Consider the following 17,050-nt stretch of genomic DNA (forward strand, 5'->3'; position numbering starts at 1 on the left):
TTCCCAAAACTGAATAAATACCACACATAGCAACACAAAACTGCTTTGCTAGCTCAATCATGTTGTAACTAAGATATCCGCTGGAAAAAATATTTTTTTCACGGACTGTTTAATGAGTTATTACCTATTACAGACACCGCTAACGGCTAAGAAATAGTAATGTTTGTTTAATCATTGTGTTTATCGACTTTACAAACATCGGATTAGTCTAAACGGTGATACAGTGGTGTGAAAAATGTGATATATATAAACCAGCAGAGCTTTTAGCTATATATATATAGCTAAAAGCTCTGCTGGTTTTCTACCCGGAAGTAGGCTGTTTGTAAACAACAAGGCGAATCCCTCTATAGTCCGGCCGGATGGATGAGTCATGGCCTTTTAAAAGATTATGTTTGTTTCTTTTAGTTGGCGAGAATGTGTCGCCACAAACGCGACAAACATCCACTAACTTTGATGGCGTTTTCTGCTAGCGCGGCTGAGCCATTTTGTACCGCTATACGTGTTTCTAGTGGGACTATGTTTACAAGCACAAGAGTTCAGCGAGCCACCGAAGGACCGCCCTGCAGATTTACTATTGGTTCTGCAACGTAGGGAGTTTTTTTAAACTCTGAAATTGTATCCGCCCATCGAAACACAAAATCAGGGAGAAAGTCATCAGTCTTTAGTTAAGCAAAGCGTCTAAAGACTGACTTGTGAGTCTACTGTTCCAGTGGTAAGAGAGCTATTAATTATATGTAGTGGTGGGCTAAGAATTGGGAAGAGGTCCTTAATGTACTTAGAGGGAATAGGATCCAGTAGAGAGGTAGTGGAATTGGAGGAGAAAACCAGTTTAGAAAGAGTTTCATCGGAAATTGTCTCAAAGTGGGTGAGTTTGCAAGGTGAAGACAGGTCGTATGAAACCGCCATGTCCTGGGTGGGAGATGGGAGAGAGGATATTGCTTTCCTGATGTTGTCGATTTTAGTGGTGAAAAATTCTATGAAATCAGAAGCGGTATGAGGAATATTGCACATAGGGGATGGTTTACATGTTAATTTAGCTACAGCGTCAAAGAGAAATTTTGAGTTATTTTTATTATTTTGTATAAGTTCAGAAAAGTAAGCTGTTCTAGCGGCACAAAGAGTGTGTTTATATTTACGAAGGCTGCTGAACCATTCAAGACGAAAATTATTTAGCTTGGTTGATCTCCATTTATGCTCGAGCTTTCTGCATTTTTGTTTCATAAGCCGAGTGTTTTGATTGTACCAAGGGGATGGTTTTGGTCTAATTTTTCTGTTATAGAGAGGGGTGACTGAGTTAAAAGCATCCAGTAATGCAAAATTGAAATTTTCCGTGAATTCATTTAGGCAACAGGACTGATCCATGGTGGTGATAGTTGATTTGAGTTTCTCACAAAGTTTATGAACAGTGGATGAGTCGGTGCGTCGGGTAGTATAGATTTTACAGTGGCTGATATGACGATTAGAGATGAATGTAATTTTAAAGGTGAAGAAACAGTGATCTGAAAGGGCATTTAGGTGTGGTGAGATAGCTAGATCTGTGAAAAAGAGGCCGCGTGTAAGGATCAGGTCAAGTGTGTGACCATAGAAGTGAGTGGGTAAATTGATTTGTTGTGTCAAACCAGTAGAATCGATCAGGTCTAGAAAAGCTTTACTGAGTGTTTCAGATTTATCGTTAATATGGATATTAAAATCTCCCATAATTAAAAGATTATCAGATCGTGTCAGCATGTCACAAAGAAAGGTAGAAAACTCTGATAAAAACTGTGAGTAGGGCCCTGGTGGTCGATATAAAATTGCTATATAAAATGACTGTAGCTTGGAATGCATAACAAGTACTTCAAAGGATGTAAAAACAGTGATGTTTCTTGGATTTAACTGAAGAGAACTGGAGTTATATATAGCAGCAACGCCCCCACCTCTTCTTGATGACGTGACACTTGTAAGCTTGTGTAATTTGGGGTTGATTTGGCCATCTGAGTTGCAGGTGACATTATCAGCAGGCTTGAGTTGAGCTCAGACTGGCCAGTTCACGCCGCTGCAACTTTTCTCTGCAATGTTATGAAACGTTTTGTTTTGTCTTGTTGCGAATCATTGATCTGAACTGGGCTTTACATTGTTATCTCTCCCTCAACTGTGTATCTCACTCGCTGAGCAAATAAGAAGTGACAGTCACTTCCACTTTTGCCTTTAAATGGCTTATCTCTGAAGTGTTTCAGTGTGTGAATTGCAATTGTTCATTTTATTATTGTTGCAGTTAATACAGGTCTAGCATTAACTCTTGATTATTGACTATTCTAGTGAGACGGACAGTGTCTCAGTGCATGTTTACAATATAGGCTTGATCTATGCACAAATCCTTTGAAATATAACAGTAACAGAATCAACTTTTAATGAAACTGTACTTGACAGTTGAAAGACCTGTCACATTATTTTTGTGTGAGTGGAACAATTATGTTTAAAGTACTTGAACACAAACCCAATTGCAGAAATGATGATGTGATAGTATTGACTGTCCCTTTGTTTCTCCCACCTTCATGTGTTCAGGCACTTTCATGCAGGAGAAGAAGAGTTTCGAACAGAGTTCAAAGTGCCTCCGTTCCAGGACTGCATCCTCAGTTTCTTGGGTTTCTCAGTTGAAGAGAAGGCCAACATGGAGGAGAGGACTCTCAAACACGGTCAGTGCAGCAGCACACAACGATCTGGCAAAGTGTCTGTGCAGCAGTTGTTGTTTTTTTGTGGTGGCTTTCTGGCAGACAGGCACACTAGTTACACACTAGTTAACTTCTCCAGCAAATCAGCTTAACAAAACACCAGGGAACATCTTCTTCATTATCAACAGAGCCGTTTCATAAATTAAGCTTTTGCCAAATCCAGTCGGAAGAATAGAGAAAACATCTTTTCCTCGAGAATCTCAGTGAGTGTATACTCTTCTTGTTTCTTCGTTGTTACTGACTCTATTTCTGCAATAACTTTACTTATTGCTGTGTTTACTCTACTAATGTTAGAATTAGCACTTGTTTCTTCAGGAGCTGCCATCACTGTTCTTCAAGCGGCGGTCTGCCTTTAATGTCATCAGCTACAATGCAGTCCCTGATTGGCTGAATAAGTTGTCAGCTATGGTACTGATCCCTGATTGGCCCCGATTGGATTTTATTTTCTGGAAAGTGTTATTGGGCGGCACCCAGTGCAGACTGATCGAGAGAGCTAAGTAGGATGTTGAGCTGAGCTGACATCATCAGGATGGTCATACAAGGCTAGAAAATAAGCTCTGTGGCAAACAAAAGTTTATGATACTTACACGTTTTGTTCAGCAAGATAATCTTCACGTATGGAAACCACAATTTTTGAAGCCTAAATGCAGTTGCCAGAGGTAAAAAGCTAATGTTGTCCTATAATTGAAATACACCACGGTCGGATGATTTAACATCTGTACCACAACAAGGCTGTAAAGCCATGTTTGGCGTGATGATGTTCTGTAGTCTCATTTAGCCGCTTGTTAGTGACCACCTTTTTTAATACACATAGAAGCTTCAAAATTTCTCATAGTCTCGAGTAGGGTATTCACTGACATATTTTATGTCCGAGAACAAAATGAGACAAGGGAACCGGATGTGCAAAAATGCTAACTCATTTCTGTATTTAAGACTCATTCTTGGGGCACTCAATTTCTGTTGGCGAGGGGCTTTATTGAATGGTCAATTCTGATTTAGCTAAAGTAAAATTAGTAAATCTGATCCATTTTTAAAAAGGTGTTTGTGTATATACGTGTATGCACATTTACATATTTTTCCATCATTATCTCTCTGTTTTTCTGTATCTTAGGTGGGAGTTATCTTGAGGTTGGAGATGAAAGGTGTACACACATGGTAGTGGAGGAAAACTCAGTAAAGGAACTGCCGTTTTCTCCCTCCAAGAAACTCTTTGTGGTCAAACAGGAGGTAGGTAGTTTTAAGGAAAGAGTGCAGTTTCAGTGCTGCTTCTTAAGACAAACAAGTTTGACACCTCTGATACTAGCTCAAACACTACCATGACATAACATACCGTATACTCTAATGTTTTGCAACAGGAAGATACAGATACAAGGGGGGCAAGGGAAAAATAATAGGTCCTTTCAGTTTTTTCCTCCTTAACAGAATGCCGTCATCATCTGATCAGGATTCCTTTTAGATTAAACCTCAGTTGAAACCGTCTCTGCTCTCCCCCTCTCTGTCTGTGCTGTCAGAGAGAGGGATCAATAATAGATTTCCTCATTCCAGTGGATGAATAATTTGAGTCAGGGTAGAGTGGTGGTTTAGGTGTACTTCAAACCCCACAATCAATATGGCTTTTTCTTTACTCTGCTCGTTATATTGGTTTTCAAAGGGGAGTCTATGTCACTGTAGTATCAGAAATCTTTTGTTTCTACGTAGCTCTGTCCAAACCCAGCAGTCAGTAAAAGCAGTTTTCTCTCTTCTGTGGTAGTGGTTCTGGGGAAGCATTCAGATGGACGCTCGGGCTGGAGAGTCCATGTACCTCTACGAGAAGGTGAGTGTGTTATAGGTGATGTTGATATGTTATTAATTCAAGCACGATGTATATACACTGACCTAAAGGATACTGCACACTTATAGTATGAAATGCAAACAACACCAAGACAAACAGTTTAAAGGCAATGGATCAACCTTTTGTTTAATTCTCTTTGTCACTTTTGTCTTTTTTAATAACAAAGCACTTATATTTATGTTGCTCCCATTCTTGTTTTGGTACTTTTCATTTACTGTAGAGTTCTTTCTATCATTTGAAACCAAACCAAGGACCCCTATTCAAGCTCTCCAGGAGAGAGATTGCATTCAGTATGTTTACACGCACAGTGAGGTTGAGCTACACTTATAGGTCAACTAAGCCATTTAATTGGACTACTGTCCTTGTCCCAGTATACAACAATGGGATGGGAATCGATTTATTGACTGAAGTATGTCCGTCTCTGCTGATAGATGGTGATATGCCCCCTTTCAGCGTGTTAAAATTGGACCTTTTTCTGGTTGACCTATTATGTCGCAAACCAAACAATCTGCAAACAAGTTAGCTATAGTTAGCTAGCAGCAAACCTGTATTTTAAAATATTTAACTCTATCAGCTGACACAGCATGAACTATGTCTCCGTGTCCGACCAAAAATGCACGGCTCTGGATGTAGATTTTTCAATTCCTACCAACTTCTTCTGTTCCACATTTAATGCTATTTGACTTTCAGGTCAAAGCCTGGGGTAGAAACTGTGGAGCATGCGCAGAGCGCCTAGGCCAGTTTGGGTCCGATTGACTATATACATGCAGGAGTAAATCGACTCCCAGTTGCAATATCTGGGTGTGTTAGTCTGACTTCAAGATTTGATTTAGTACGATTTCAGTCTGACCAACATGTTTACTTGTATTTTAAAAGTCTGGTTTTAATCCGACTAACACAATAAATCAATTTTCTCTTATGCCATGTAAACAGTGAATATCAGGGTTCTATGTGCCCTTTTCACAATTTGAAAGTTAAAATTGTGCATTTAGGAAAGTTAAAATTTTGCCCATCAAACTGTCACTTTGAAAAATTTTCTTTGATATTTTCTACTTTATTTATTTATTAGTTTACTATTTTTTGTTACTTTGTGCACTTAGTGGTGTTTATTTCTGCTGTACTGCTGCAACAACTTATTTCCCTGCAGAGTATCAATAAAAGTGTATCTTATCTAAACAAATGGAAACTGTGAAAAATGTATTAAACAACCAGCTATCTTGCCACATCAAGATTTAGGATTGTGACCATTTAAACAGAGTGATGTCATTCTATAGCACAATCAAAAACACAGATTCAGCTCATTTTTGTTGAGTCGACCCTGCAGCTTCTCTTGTGGCCTTTTTCTTTAGCTGTGATAACAATGAATACCTGTGTGCCTGCTTGATAGTGGGGCTAACTGGTGCTAAAGGCCAGCTTATGCTTGAAATGAACTAATTTGTACTGAGTGCCGTTCAATCGTGTCTAAGGCAAAGGTGTTCTTAGCTCTTCAAAGTGTCTACACTTAAAGGGGGGGGGGCTAAAAGCCTGCCATCATAAAGAAAAGAGACACAATGAATTGTACAAAGATAATGATAGACAATGGTGCACACTCTTGGACAGGCTTTCCTTAAAGGCATAAATGGTGTTCTACTTGAGAAAGAAGTTCATATCATGCCTACTTTCCCACCTCCTCACACTGCCAGAAAACACAGTAAACTGCCACAGCAAGCTGTGAGATGTAGAGCTGTAGGCGAAAGGCTACCACTGCAGTTTATGCAACCAGCTCACCTCCAATACATTGTTATGGTCAACAGTGCCTTTTTCCAACCCACCCTGTCCTGTGTGAATCAATATGTGCCTGTGTTTGCTTACAACTCGGTTTTGTTATCCCTTCTACTTGGTAAATTGCCAGTGCATCTTTTAGGGGTCTTTCAACAGTTAGTTGCCCTTTTTACACAGAGACGGCGCTATAGGGCCACTAAAAAGTCCCGTCTTTATGCCGCCATGCATTTTTACACAGAACCAAACAACGGCGGCATCAAGCTGCTTCAGTGTATAAATTTAGAAAGCTCCCGGACCTCATTGTTTTCCAAATTTGTGGACATTTTCAGCCACTGTTCTTCTTCTTTGAGATAGCTGCTAACTGCTAGTAGCTACTTTTTACATCTCCTGCAGTGGGTCACACACGTAACACATCATCAAAAGGTTACACTTGTGCTGCCCATGATCCTGCCCTGCCAGGTGTTCTTTATAAGCCCAGTTCAGACCAGTGATTGGTGACGAGACGAAACTATTTTCAAATGTTGCCGAGAGAAGTTGTAGGGGTGTGAACTGGCTGGTCTGAGCACGACTCAAGCCAGCTTATGGTGTCACCTGCAACTCAGCTGGTCAAATCGCTGGTGGCTGGTTTTAGAGCGTAAAGCACATCACCTGTTGGAACAGCCAGTCGTCCCCAGTGAGCTCTCTGTTTCCATTCTCAGAGTGGGTTGCTGCTGCTGCTCGCTGGGTGTGCTTATGCCTCTGTCCCTGGGATTGTACCTTTTGTACAGAACAGCAAGGCAGAATAACAGAATTAAGTTCCTGCCTTGAAAAGACAGTGCAAAAGGGGCTAATGTCACCCAACTCATCTCTTTGGGAACTTTCCTAGTGGGAGTCTTTTTCATGTTACCACGCTCTTAAAGCATGTCATTTTGAGGTAGTTGCCATCTGCTACACAGCACAGTTGAAATCAAGATTTTAGCCAGAACTACAGCATTATACAAACAGGAATCAAGATTTGCACATTATGTATGACACAGTGTGACACTTTGGATGTGCCTACCTCACTGATTAACAGGTAATTGTATTAATTATAAAAGGTTTTTGCTTCAAGCTGTTTTCATTTTTTTCCCCACAATTGCAAGACATGCAGCTTGTCTTCATGCTGCTTTCTTTCTTTACTCAGTTTGTATTTTTCTTTTCCTTATCTATATATTTTTAACACACTGTACTTTAGAATGACAGCCCAGCCATGAAGAAGGCAGTGTCCCTCCTGTCCCTCACCACCCCCAACAGTAACCGTAAGCGTCGGCGTCTGAGGGAGACCCTGGCACAGCTCGCCAAGGAGACAGAGATCTCCCCTTTCCCTCCACCACGCAAAAGGCCATCAGCAGAGCACTCCCTGTCCATGGGTTCTCTGCTGGACATCTCTAACACCCCTGAGACATGCAAGGCCTTGGCAGGTAAGAGAAAAATAATGGCTGACTGGAAAACAACTTTGCTCCAACCCTAAACCCCTGAAAAGTTACAGCATTTCTGTTATATTTTTATGGAAAATACAATACCTGAGGGGATCGTCTCTTCTTTGATTATGGTTGGTTCTTCGTCATAAGAGAACATGAATAAGATGAATCCCTCTTCCTTTCAGAAGACAGAGTAGGGAACAGTTCAGAGAGCAAAGATGCCAATACTGTGACCAGAAATAGGATAAGAAGAACGAAAACCAGGGAAAGGAGGATTAGGACAGACAGGGAAGAGAGGAGGAAAAGGTCCTACCTGGGCACAAAAACCCTTCAACAACCAGAGGAGGAGCAGCAGCAGCCAGGAACTTCTACAGGTCAGGTTTTTACTTCGAGTACTACTGAACTGATATCGTTAGCAAATATCAGGCCAATTCAAGGCTAATAGAAAGTAGTTATCGAAAGGATCAAAGAACTTTGTGGTGACGATAAATAAGTCATGCATCATTTTTTTTCCCAGTTTAAGTGAAAAGATTTAGTTTTTTTCGGTGAAGCACTGAATTTAACCCAGGCCAGCTGAAAGTAAATGAGTGCAAACATGAACATGGGCTGCATGGGCTGCAAGTGTTGCATTCAGTGTGCTGAAAATAAAGCACTTTCTGATGAGCTTTCAGACGTTTTTTTTTTTTTTTTTCACATCTAACACAAATGGCAAAAATCATCAGTTCCACATTGACAAATTCACTGCTTTTGTTCGTTGAATCTGACCTTCAGGAAAATTAGGACTGCTAACATGATTTAGTGTACAATGCTCTCTTGTGGAAGCTTATATCTCTCCTCCCCGTGTTTTCTTAACACAGAGTAGTTTGGAAAATATGTTGGAAGTAGGCTCCTCATTTTTAGATCATTGCTTTGACAGGCTGAAATGACAAACTATATTTGCGTCAGTTTTCAACAGATGTAGTTCATTTTGTTTATTTAGTAAGGGGCCTTGTCCACCAAAGTAGAGCCCTGCGCGGGACTGTTTTCTTCATCCCGCTTCTGCCCGCTCCCGCTGAATTTCTGACTCATTGCCGCCCGCAACCGCAACGTGTGTGTTACACTCCCGCCTGCACCCGCAATGTGTATGTCCACTCCCGCAAAACTCTGAGAATTTATGCCCGCACAATAATAGAGATGCATTGATTTTGTGTCGTCTCCCATCCCGCAGGAGAAAACACATCATTTTATAGGCTATTAATAAAGAGATTCATGGGGTTGTATTTTATAGGCTATTAATAAAGAGATTCATGGGGTTGTTTGTTTCGTTTACCTGGCCTGCATGTCACTGGTCAGGAATAGCGCTCCTATTTCGTTGTTTTCATTTAGTTTTTAATGAAATAAAGGCTGTTTCATATTCTATTCTCCTCCTCTGTATTTTATTTATTTTTCTACCTTTATATAATCACGCAGTGATTGAGGTTAAGGTCTCTTTTCTAAGAGAGACCTGAATAAGAAACATGAATGAGATAAAGATAAAGCCTATGCTCAATAACACCAGCATCATCACACCTCTTTATGTAATTAACAAATAGCAACGAGAGTAGGCTGTGAGTGGCTCAAATAACACTAATAAATAACATAAAATAAACAAAGTTAACGAATGAAACGAATGAATTTAACAAATGAATCACTTGGCCATAATATTGCTGTGGAGGAGGAGAATGTTGCTGAATGAGTGCAGTCCCAATCCCGTGCGTCTCTCTTCCAAGATGCTCCCACAGACACTAAAGGCCCGCTCTGAAGGCGCACTGGATGCGGGGATACTGAAGATGAAACGCGCGGCGCACTGGATGCGGGGATACTGAAGATGAAACGCGCCAGCTTTGAGAGCACTGGGAAGTAAAGGGCTCAGTGCGCCTTCACACCTTGTTTGAGCTTCTTTTCCACATCATTTGTTAACTCCATCCTGTCGCTATAGGCTACATCCCGATCCCGCAGTGACCCAGTGGGACCCAGCGGGACCCAGCGGGACCCAATCCCAATGCAGCCCTCTACACCAAAGCATTTTTGTCTGGGGCCAGCATATTTTTGTAATGTTTTGCAATGGGAGCACCGTGCTACAAACACTTACGGCATGACAAGGCACTGGGTGTGAATTTTGCGCCAAGTGCTGCCGGTTGGGCGTTTTGTCTGTGTGCCAAGAGTTGAAAAATTGTCAACTTTGGGTAAAAACCCTGCGATCATCACTGTCACTTCAGCCGTTCAGTCGCAGTGGAGGAGGGACAAATACCGCAAAGACAGTCAAGTTTAACATGTTCAAGAGCTGAACAACAACAACAATAGAGGAGAAATCTGTTAATATACTTTATATATATATTATGTTATGTCTCATGAACCTACACAAACGGCAGGTCCGTCCTCTCACCTTGCATGCTTAAGTACTCTACGTCGTGATGACACGTTTACTTCTGCAAATATTTCGTATAATAGCAACCAGATGTACGTTTTAGCTTACCATACTTTGATACTGTATGGCACATTCAGTTTGTAGTCCAGATATACATTTTTCCTGAATGGGAAAAAAAAAGAAAAGAAAATCAGGATCAAAACCGGAAAGGTATGTGATGTGGTGTACCTGAGGTCTGAACTGGAAGTTTTACTCAGACATCCACAAAATTCAGTACAAATGTGCTGTTTTGACCAGGCCCTAATTTCATTAGAACTGCTAAAAACCATTGTGGATTGACACCCGGTAGTGTCTGTCCTTGCTTCAGTGCAGTATTAACAACTTGCCTTCCTGTCTTGTTTCTCCAGAGAGTTCAAAGCCATCTAAGAGTTCCACTCCTGTTCTGTCCAAGCAGTCAGCCAGGTGGCAGGTCTCCAAGGAGTTCTACCAGACTGAGAGCAACTACGTAGACATTTTAAGCACCATCCTACAGGTAGGTGTGAGTCTGTGAGGTGTGTTTGCACAATGTGGACAATTCTAACCCTCCCTCACAGGTCAGCCAGTTGGTTGCCTTCGACAGCAATTGAAGCTAAGCTACAATCATTAAAGGTGTTTGTGTTTGCATGCTCTCACTTGGCCTGGCTTATCAGTTGATCCCAGCAGGGAGTCAGATGGCTGACCAGTGAGGGAGAAAATGACCTACCTGACCATTTCTCCTTCTGTCTCCCTCCTGCCCAAAATCTTTAGCTTTTTTTTAAAGTCTTTCTTAGGCTTCCTCCATTTTGATGTCCTTTTCATTCATTCTTTCTCTACCTGACTCACTCGCTCTCTGCCTCAGACATCTATTTTTAATATCTATATGCTTGATAATTGCCATCTCACTCTCCTGTCATCTGTTTTCTCTGTTGTATTGCACAGGGCTTAACTGTTTCTTGTCCTTACAAAAAGCCTCCTGGTTTTAATTAAATCTGGGAACACAAGGTATGCTCCTTGGTGTCGTGGACTTTTCTGTCTTGAATTAATAAATACAATTTAAAAAACTGAACTCACCAACTCACAGCATTGTGCCATAGATTCACTACCGTGCCATTTATCGAAGGAGAACAAAGTTGAGGCTGTCTCATAGTACATTTGATTACTGCCTGTTTCATAGTCAATCCATGCTCCCTTTTCACTTCACAGTTACAGTGACGGGAAAATATACTTGATCAATATTTCTGAGTGCAGCAGTTCCCTTTTTCATCTCACAGCCATTTACTGAGGCAGCAGATAGTATAAGCCTGTGTTCAGATGAGCAGCAGACAGTAGACTGCTAATTGGATTTCATTTTTCAACATGACACAACAGTAACACAGGCTGACTTCCAGTGAGGGGATGACACTAATATTGTACAGTAAACTATCAATGGCGAGCCAAATTATGCCATTCACTACTCTTTTTTTTATCCCCTCCAAAAATAATAGTTATTTGTGTAATCCTGGGACTAGAGTTGTCAAAATCATCGATACTCTGAAAAGTATCAATGCTCAAATGCTGTATCCGGATACAATACTAATTTACAAAAGTATCGATACTAACAGTGCACGCCACCTCAGCGCCTGTTGGGTGCGCGTGACGGGGCTGACGGACACACGCTGTGCAGGCAGCGTCTGGCAGGCACAGAGCCCTCGCTGCAACCCGGCTTGTTGTCATCGCTGTGCATGCATGCACATATTTCTGTTGCTGTAATATGGCCAGCGCGGCTGCAGGAGGATCAAAGCAGCCAGTTTTGGTCAAAAATGATAAAAGGAAAAAGCGCTCTTTGGAAATATTTAGTGAAGTGAACACAGCACGCTGCAGATGGCAGGTACAGCCCCTCCCCTCACTAGCAGCTGAGCAGCTGGTGTCGCCAGCATCAAACTAAAATATAACTTCTAACGTTAATGTGGGAGCTAAGCAGAAAACTTTATCAGTCATGCCCATCTGTAACATTAATAGACAATGTTAGTTTAACAGGACAACACAATTATGTGTGTCTGAAAAGTTATGTTAACTGTAAAGTCACAGATTGAAGCTGAAAAAAAAAGTTTGGTTTCTCCCGTAACAACCGGTTCTCTGATCACATAGTGAGGCGGAAACAGGAGCATCAGTGCTCTGCAGTGCAAGCATTTCACTCACATTTGCCCCTAAAAATATATGTGCAAACCGGGAAAATGATTTAGGCGCACAGTGTGCGAGTAAACACAACCTACTGTTTACCGTACTTGGCATCGGACGTTTTTTCATTGATAACCGATCAAATAAATGTATTTTAAAACTTGCTCCTTTGGCTCTAATACAGCCGTCTCCCTCCCTGCCTGCAGTCCCCACTGCATTGGGCTTTGTAACAATGTTCCGCCTACAGCCCCCTCTGATTGGTTACACGGCACAAGTGATAGCCAATCAACACTGACGCCTGTGCATGCTTTCACATCATGTCACATTGAGACACAGAGCACAGAAGGAGCAGGAGAGGCTCCGGTAAGCCAGCAGTAATTTTGAAGGTGAGGTAACAGAAACCAGACAGAAACGAAAGTTGCAATAAAAATCCTCTATGCTGAAGTTTTAAAGTCACCACCACAACATTATATGATCCATTTCAATGATGACATGCTCGCCCAGAGGCGAAATTTCGACGTAACTGCCTGTTTAATTCACATCAAGCACAATACAATTTTGCAAACATCCTAAATGATTTAGCTTCTAAAAATAAATAGCACCAAGGCAAAAAAGAGATGTAGGAGCTATAAGTCAAAAAGTCTGGTAACCACTGAAAGTTTGATCTTTATTTATAAACTCATTAAGCTATAAAAGTTTAATCTGAAAAGTAACTACTAAAGCTATAATCTTTTTGTTCGTTTTGATAATAAACATGTTCCTTTGCAGCACATATATTTCTATTTCTTCATTTTGTGGCCGCAACACCAAGCCCCCCGCTCTGGAAAAGATTTCAGATTTCAGGCACACAAATCTTCCGCGCTCCACATTTCAGGCACAAAATTTTTTCTTGCTTTAACCCCTGAAATACATTTGTATGGACAGATCTTGTTTCTGGTTGTTATTTATTTTGGGGGGATTTTTGTTGTTATCATTGATGTTACTGTTCTGATCTTTATTTAAAAAATGACATGCCTCATAATTTTTTATTATGAGTATTGAATATTTTCCTGGGTATCGATATCGAGTTTGAAATTTTAGTATCGTGACAACCCTACCTGGGACGTGAATTGTTTGCACAGAATTAAGAAAGATGGTAATAATGATTTAAGGCCCTGCAGTAGATTGAAACCAAACCAAAGCTGACTGGCTGAAATCCTAACTAAACTCAACCAGGAGTGCAGTGATATACCGGTTTTAAGATATACCATGATATAAAGCCCTGTTTCCACCAAGCAGTCTGGTACGGTTCAGTTCAGTTCGGTGAGCAATTTTTCCATTTCCACTGTGAAAGGCTGTGGATGGTACCAGTGCTAACCGTCCCCATTTTTGATCACCCATCTGTTGGGGTTCCTAGGACTAGGCCTGTCGCGATGCGATAAGTCGGTTAATTGCACGGTAAATTTAAAGGGAGATGGTAACTTTTCCGGCCGCGATTAATTGCGGTTCAGAACGTTCACTGCTGTGCATCGTCTGGCAGCCAGATGAGTTGGTTCATTAGCGTAATGAATGGAGGGAAGGCTCTTGTCATCGAGTGTCTTTGTCTCTGTGGGGGAGGCGGGGCTATGGGCTACACACACACACACAGTGGTCTAAAACCAGCAAAGTTACAACAATATGGGCTTAAAAGCACAATATTACGCAATATTATCGCTTATCCCATTGATTTCTGATGCAATTAATTGCCCAGCAAAATTTTTTATCGTGACAGGCCTACGTAGGACGCAGATTTGGAACTAAAAGGTGGAGCTAGACACACTGCAGTCTGTTGATTGGTCAATAGAGGACGATCACTCTTGCTCAGGGCTGAGTTGTGGCTGGTTTTGAAACTTATGTAACCATTGTTCATACCGTGGCAAGTGAAATATTAGTAAACAATAATTATAGATTGAAAGGATGTTTTGCTGCCTCTTGCAGCAGCTGTAGACTGAGGAAAAAATAATTTAATTCACTGGGCCGACTGCTGGCAACTTTGCCAGTCCGCCCCCCCTCCCCTACAGATTCGAGGTTGCTGCTCTGTGCTGAATTGCTGTGTTGTGCTCCGGCGTCCGGCAAAAACAGAAGTCCTGCATATCTGTTGCGGAGGGCTCCGGAGTGCCGCAGCTGAGACAGAGCCGGAACACAGCACAGCTGCAGCCGGTGGAAGCACACACATTGACTAGAACTGAATCCTATCGGCTCTGCTGCCGTGCCGGAGCACAGACGCAACCAACACGCATCTGGTGGAAATTGGGGGTGATTTGTTTGCCCACGGGCGGCTGCCATGGCAGGGCTGCGTTGCCGCGTCCTTGATCTTCGGTTTTCCAGCGGACCGTTCAAGCAAGTCCGGCTTCTCTGCTGCTGCTGCCGGGATACAGCGGAGGAGGAGCAGGCTGCTAATGCTATGTACCGGGACACTGCTAATGCTGCTTGCTGTGCTGCTAACATTTGTTTCTCAAAAAAATCAGTCGGGTCGATGACCCACCTGCACATGAGCTACAATGTATGATCTAAAATGAATAAGAGTTGAAAGTATTCGAAATGTCCATCCCCGTCTAGCTCTGATGCTAGTTAGCCAACTTTGGCTAAAGCTTACCTGTCGAGGAGAAGAGTAGCCACTTCGACAGCTGATTTCAAATTCATCTCCTATATAGACCCTTGCTTTGCCTCGAGTTTTGTCTTGGCGTTTTTGGGAATCTTAACGAGGTCGTTTGGGTTTAGTCGCACCGTCAGCCATTGTAGCTCAGTCGTAACTGTAACTGATGCTGAGACTCTACTGACTGTGTGACTGGTAGACGGCGGTGGGTGGCGAAACAGGCCAAAACACAAATTCAAAACATAAACATGATTTGCAGACCATAAACATTTTTTTTAAATGTGAATATTCTGGCTGTACTGTTGTTGTCAGTGAGATCAGTATGTTATATGAACATTATTCCTTAGTCTCTGTGACATATTAGGAGGATTTTATGACTATTTGCTTTAGATTTCTTACATATAGCTCCTTTAATCTTCTAGCGTTTAAAAGTATATATTCGTTTCAACTGGGTTATGTGAACTGCATATATTCTAATCCTCACTTGAAGAAAAAAAAGCATAGAAGAGCGTTGTTGCTGTGGGCTACTGCAACACTAAACCCAAGCCCTTACCTGAGAAGGACTAAATGCACAAACCTGCTATTTTAGATATCCTACCATGAGAGACTCTCACTGCAGCCTGTTCTTTTTTGTTCTGAAAATGTCGCCGTGCAACCCCATTCTGTGGTGATAAATGAGGTGCAGACTTCCCTGTGTGTCACTGGTGAAGAGGAAAGCGATTGCTGGACAGAGCAGTGAGTGACAACAACCTCACCCACATTTAAGAGTACCATTTGCGTTGGAAATGCTAAACGGACCGAGGGTCTGGGTACTATGTCTGAAGGGTTCCAAAGGAATCATACCGCAAGTATTAAGTGGAAACAGGGAGAGAGACAATGACAACTAATGTTATAGTCAAAGTTCTCATATTGAAATTTAAGGTGGGTTGTTATTTTTTTCCTCAGTTTACAGCTGCTGCGAGAGGCAGCAAAACATCCTTTCAGTTTATAGTTACTGTTTGCTAATATTTACCGATCCCACGGCCAGCGCACGGCCCGGACGCTGGTTCGACACCATCCAACCCGGCAAAAACCCTTCCTCGCCCGCTCTTCCCTCCAACCACCCTGATCATCGGAGACTCCATAACAAGGAATATCCGCTTCTTCAATGCCACCACCTGTTGTTTCCCCAGAGCCACAGTCCCGGTAATCCTGGGAAAACTCCCTGGGCTGCTGCAGTCACTCCCATCCTCCATTACCCGCATCGTGGTGCATGTAGGGACCAACGACCTGGCTCGGGGTGCCTCTGAGCTGACCAAAAGTGCTTTCACCTCCCTCCTGGACCTCCTACGCACTTGTGGAAAGTCCGTTTTTATCTCCGGTCCCATTCCCACACTTGGTCGTGGGGACGCGCGCTTCTCCAGACTGCTCCTGCTGAATACTTGGCTCATGCCTGCCTGCTACGCTCGAGGCTTCAACTTCATGGACAATTTTAATCTTTTCTGGAACCGTCCCTCCTTCTTCAAACACGATGGCATTCACCCTACCACCCTGGGAAGCCGCACACTGGCAGCCAATATTCAGCATGCTGTACATCACACGCCACGTGCATGACTATTTACATCACACGCCCCCTCCACTGACACTCTTCTTCTCCCCGTGCAAACAGCAGCACAGAGCACAGCCCCGCTCACCAGCGCCCCCGTCTGACCATATCTATCATTAACCCTCCCACCTGAGACATTCCCCATACAGTCCATCATAAAGCACATACCACCCCGCCCTTACCGCACTAAGACTGTGAATAACAAAAACTTGTGCCCCATCTTCTGCTTTCCTGCCACCCCCTGTGCTACTCAAACCCTACAACACCTGAAACTGGCTCTACTCAACACCCGCTCACTGACCAACAAAAGTGCCACCCTACATGAAGTCATCACTGACAATAAACTGGACTTCCTCTGCCTCACCGAAACCTGGCACAAACCCCTGGATTACTTCTCCTTAAACCAGACCACACCCACTGACTACACCTACACTGAGTGGCGTTGCTGCCATCTACAGGAAATACTTTAAAATGTCCACAATCTCCATACCTCCTGCTCAGTCCTTCGAACATGTAGCCCTCAAACTGTCTGGTCCCACTTCCCTGGT

General features: G+C 42.5%; 1 protein-coding gene across 4 annotated transcripts in view; it reads left to right on the forward strand.

Annotated features, from left to right (window-relative positions):
• ect2 (epithelial cell transforming 2) overlaps positions 1 to 17,050 on the forward strand; it is a 101,494-nt gene that overhangs the window by 35,347 nt on the left and 49,097 nt on the right. For all 4 annotated transcript variants that reach the window (XM_050055016.1, XM_050055017.1, XM_050055014.1 and 1 more), the window contains 5 exons: positions 2,545 to 2,675; positions 3,823 to 3,938; positions 4,462 to 4,524; positions 7,517 to 7,742; positions 10,536 to 10,660. In XM_050055016.1, the coding sequence (XP_049910973.1) occupies positions 2,545 to 2,675; positions 3,823 to 3,938; positions 4,462 to 4,524; positions 7,517 to 7,742; positions 10,536 to 10,660 (661 nt within the window). The remainder of the gene's footprint in view (positions 1 to 2,544; positions 2,676 to 3,822; positions 3,939 to 4,461; positions 4,525 to 7,516; positions 7,743 to 10,535; positions 10,661 to 17,050) is intronic.

The sequence above is a fragment of the Epinephelus moara genome, chromosome 10 (assembly GCF_006386435.1).
Source record: "Epinephelus moara isolate mb chromosome 10, YSFRI_EMoa_1.0, whole genome shotgun sequence".
Lineage (NCBI taxonomy): Eukaryota > Metazoa > Chordata > Actinopteri > Perciformes > Serranidae > Epinephelus > Epinephelus moara.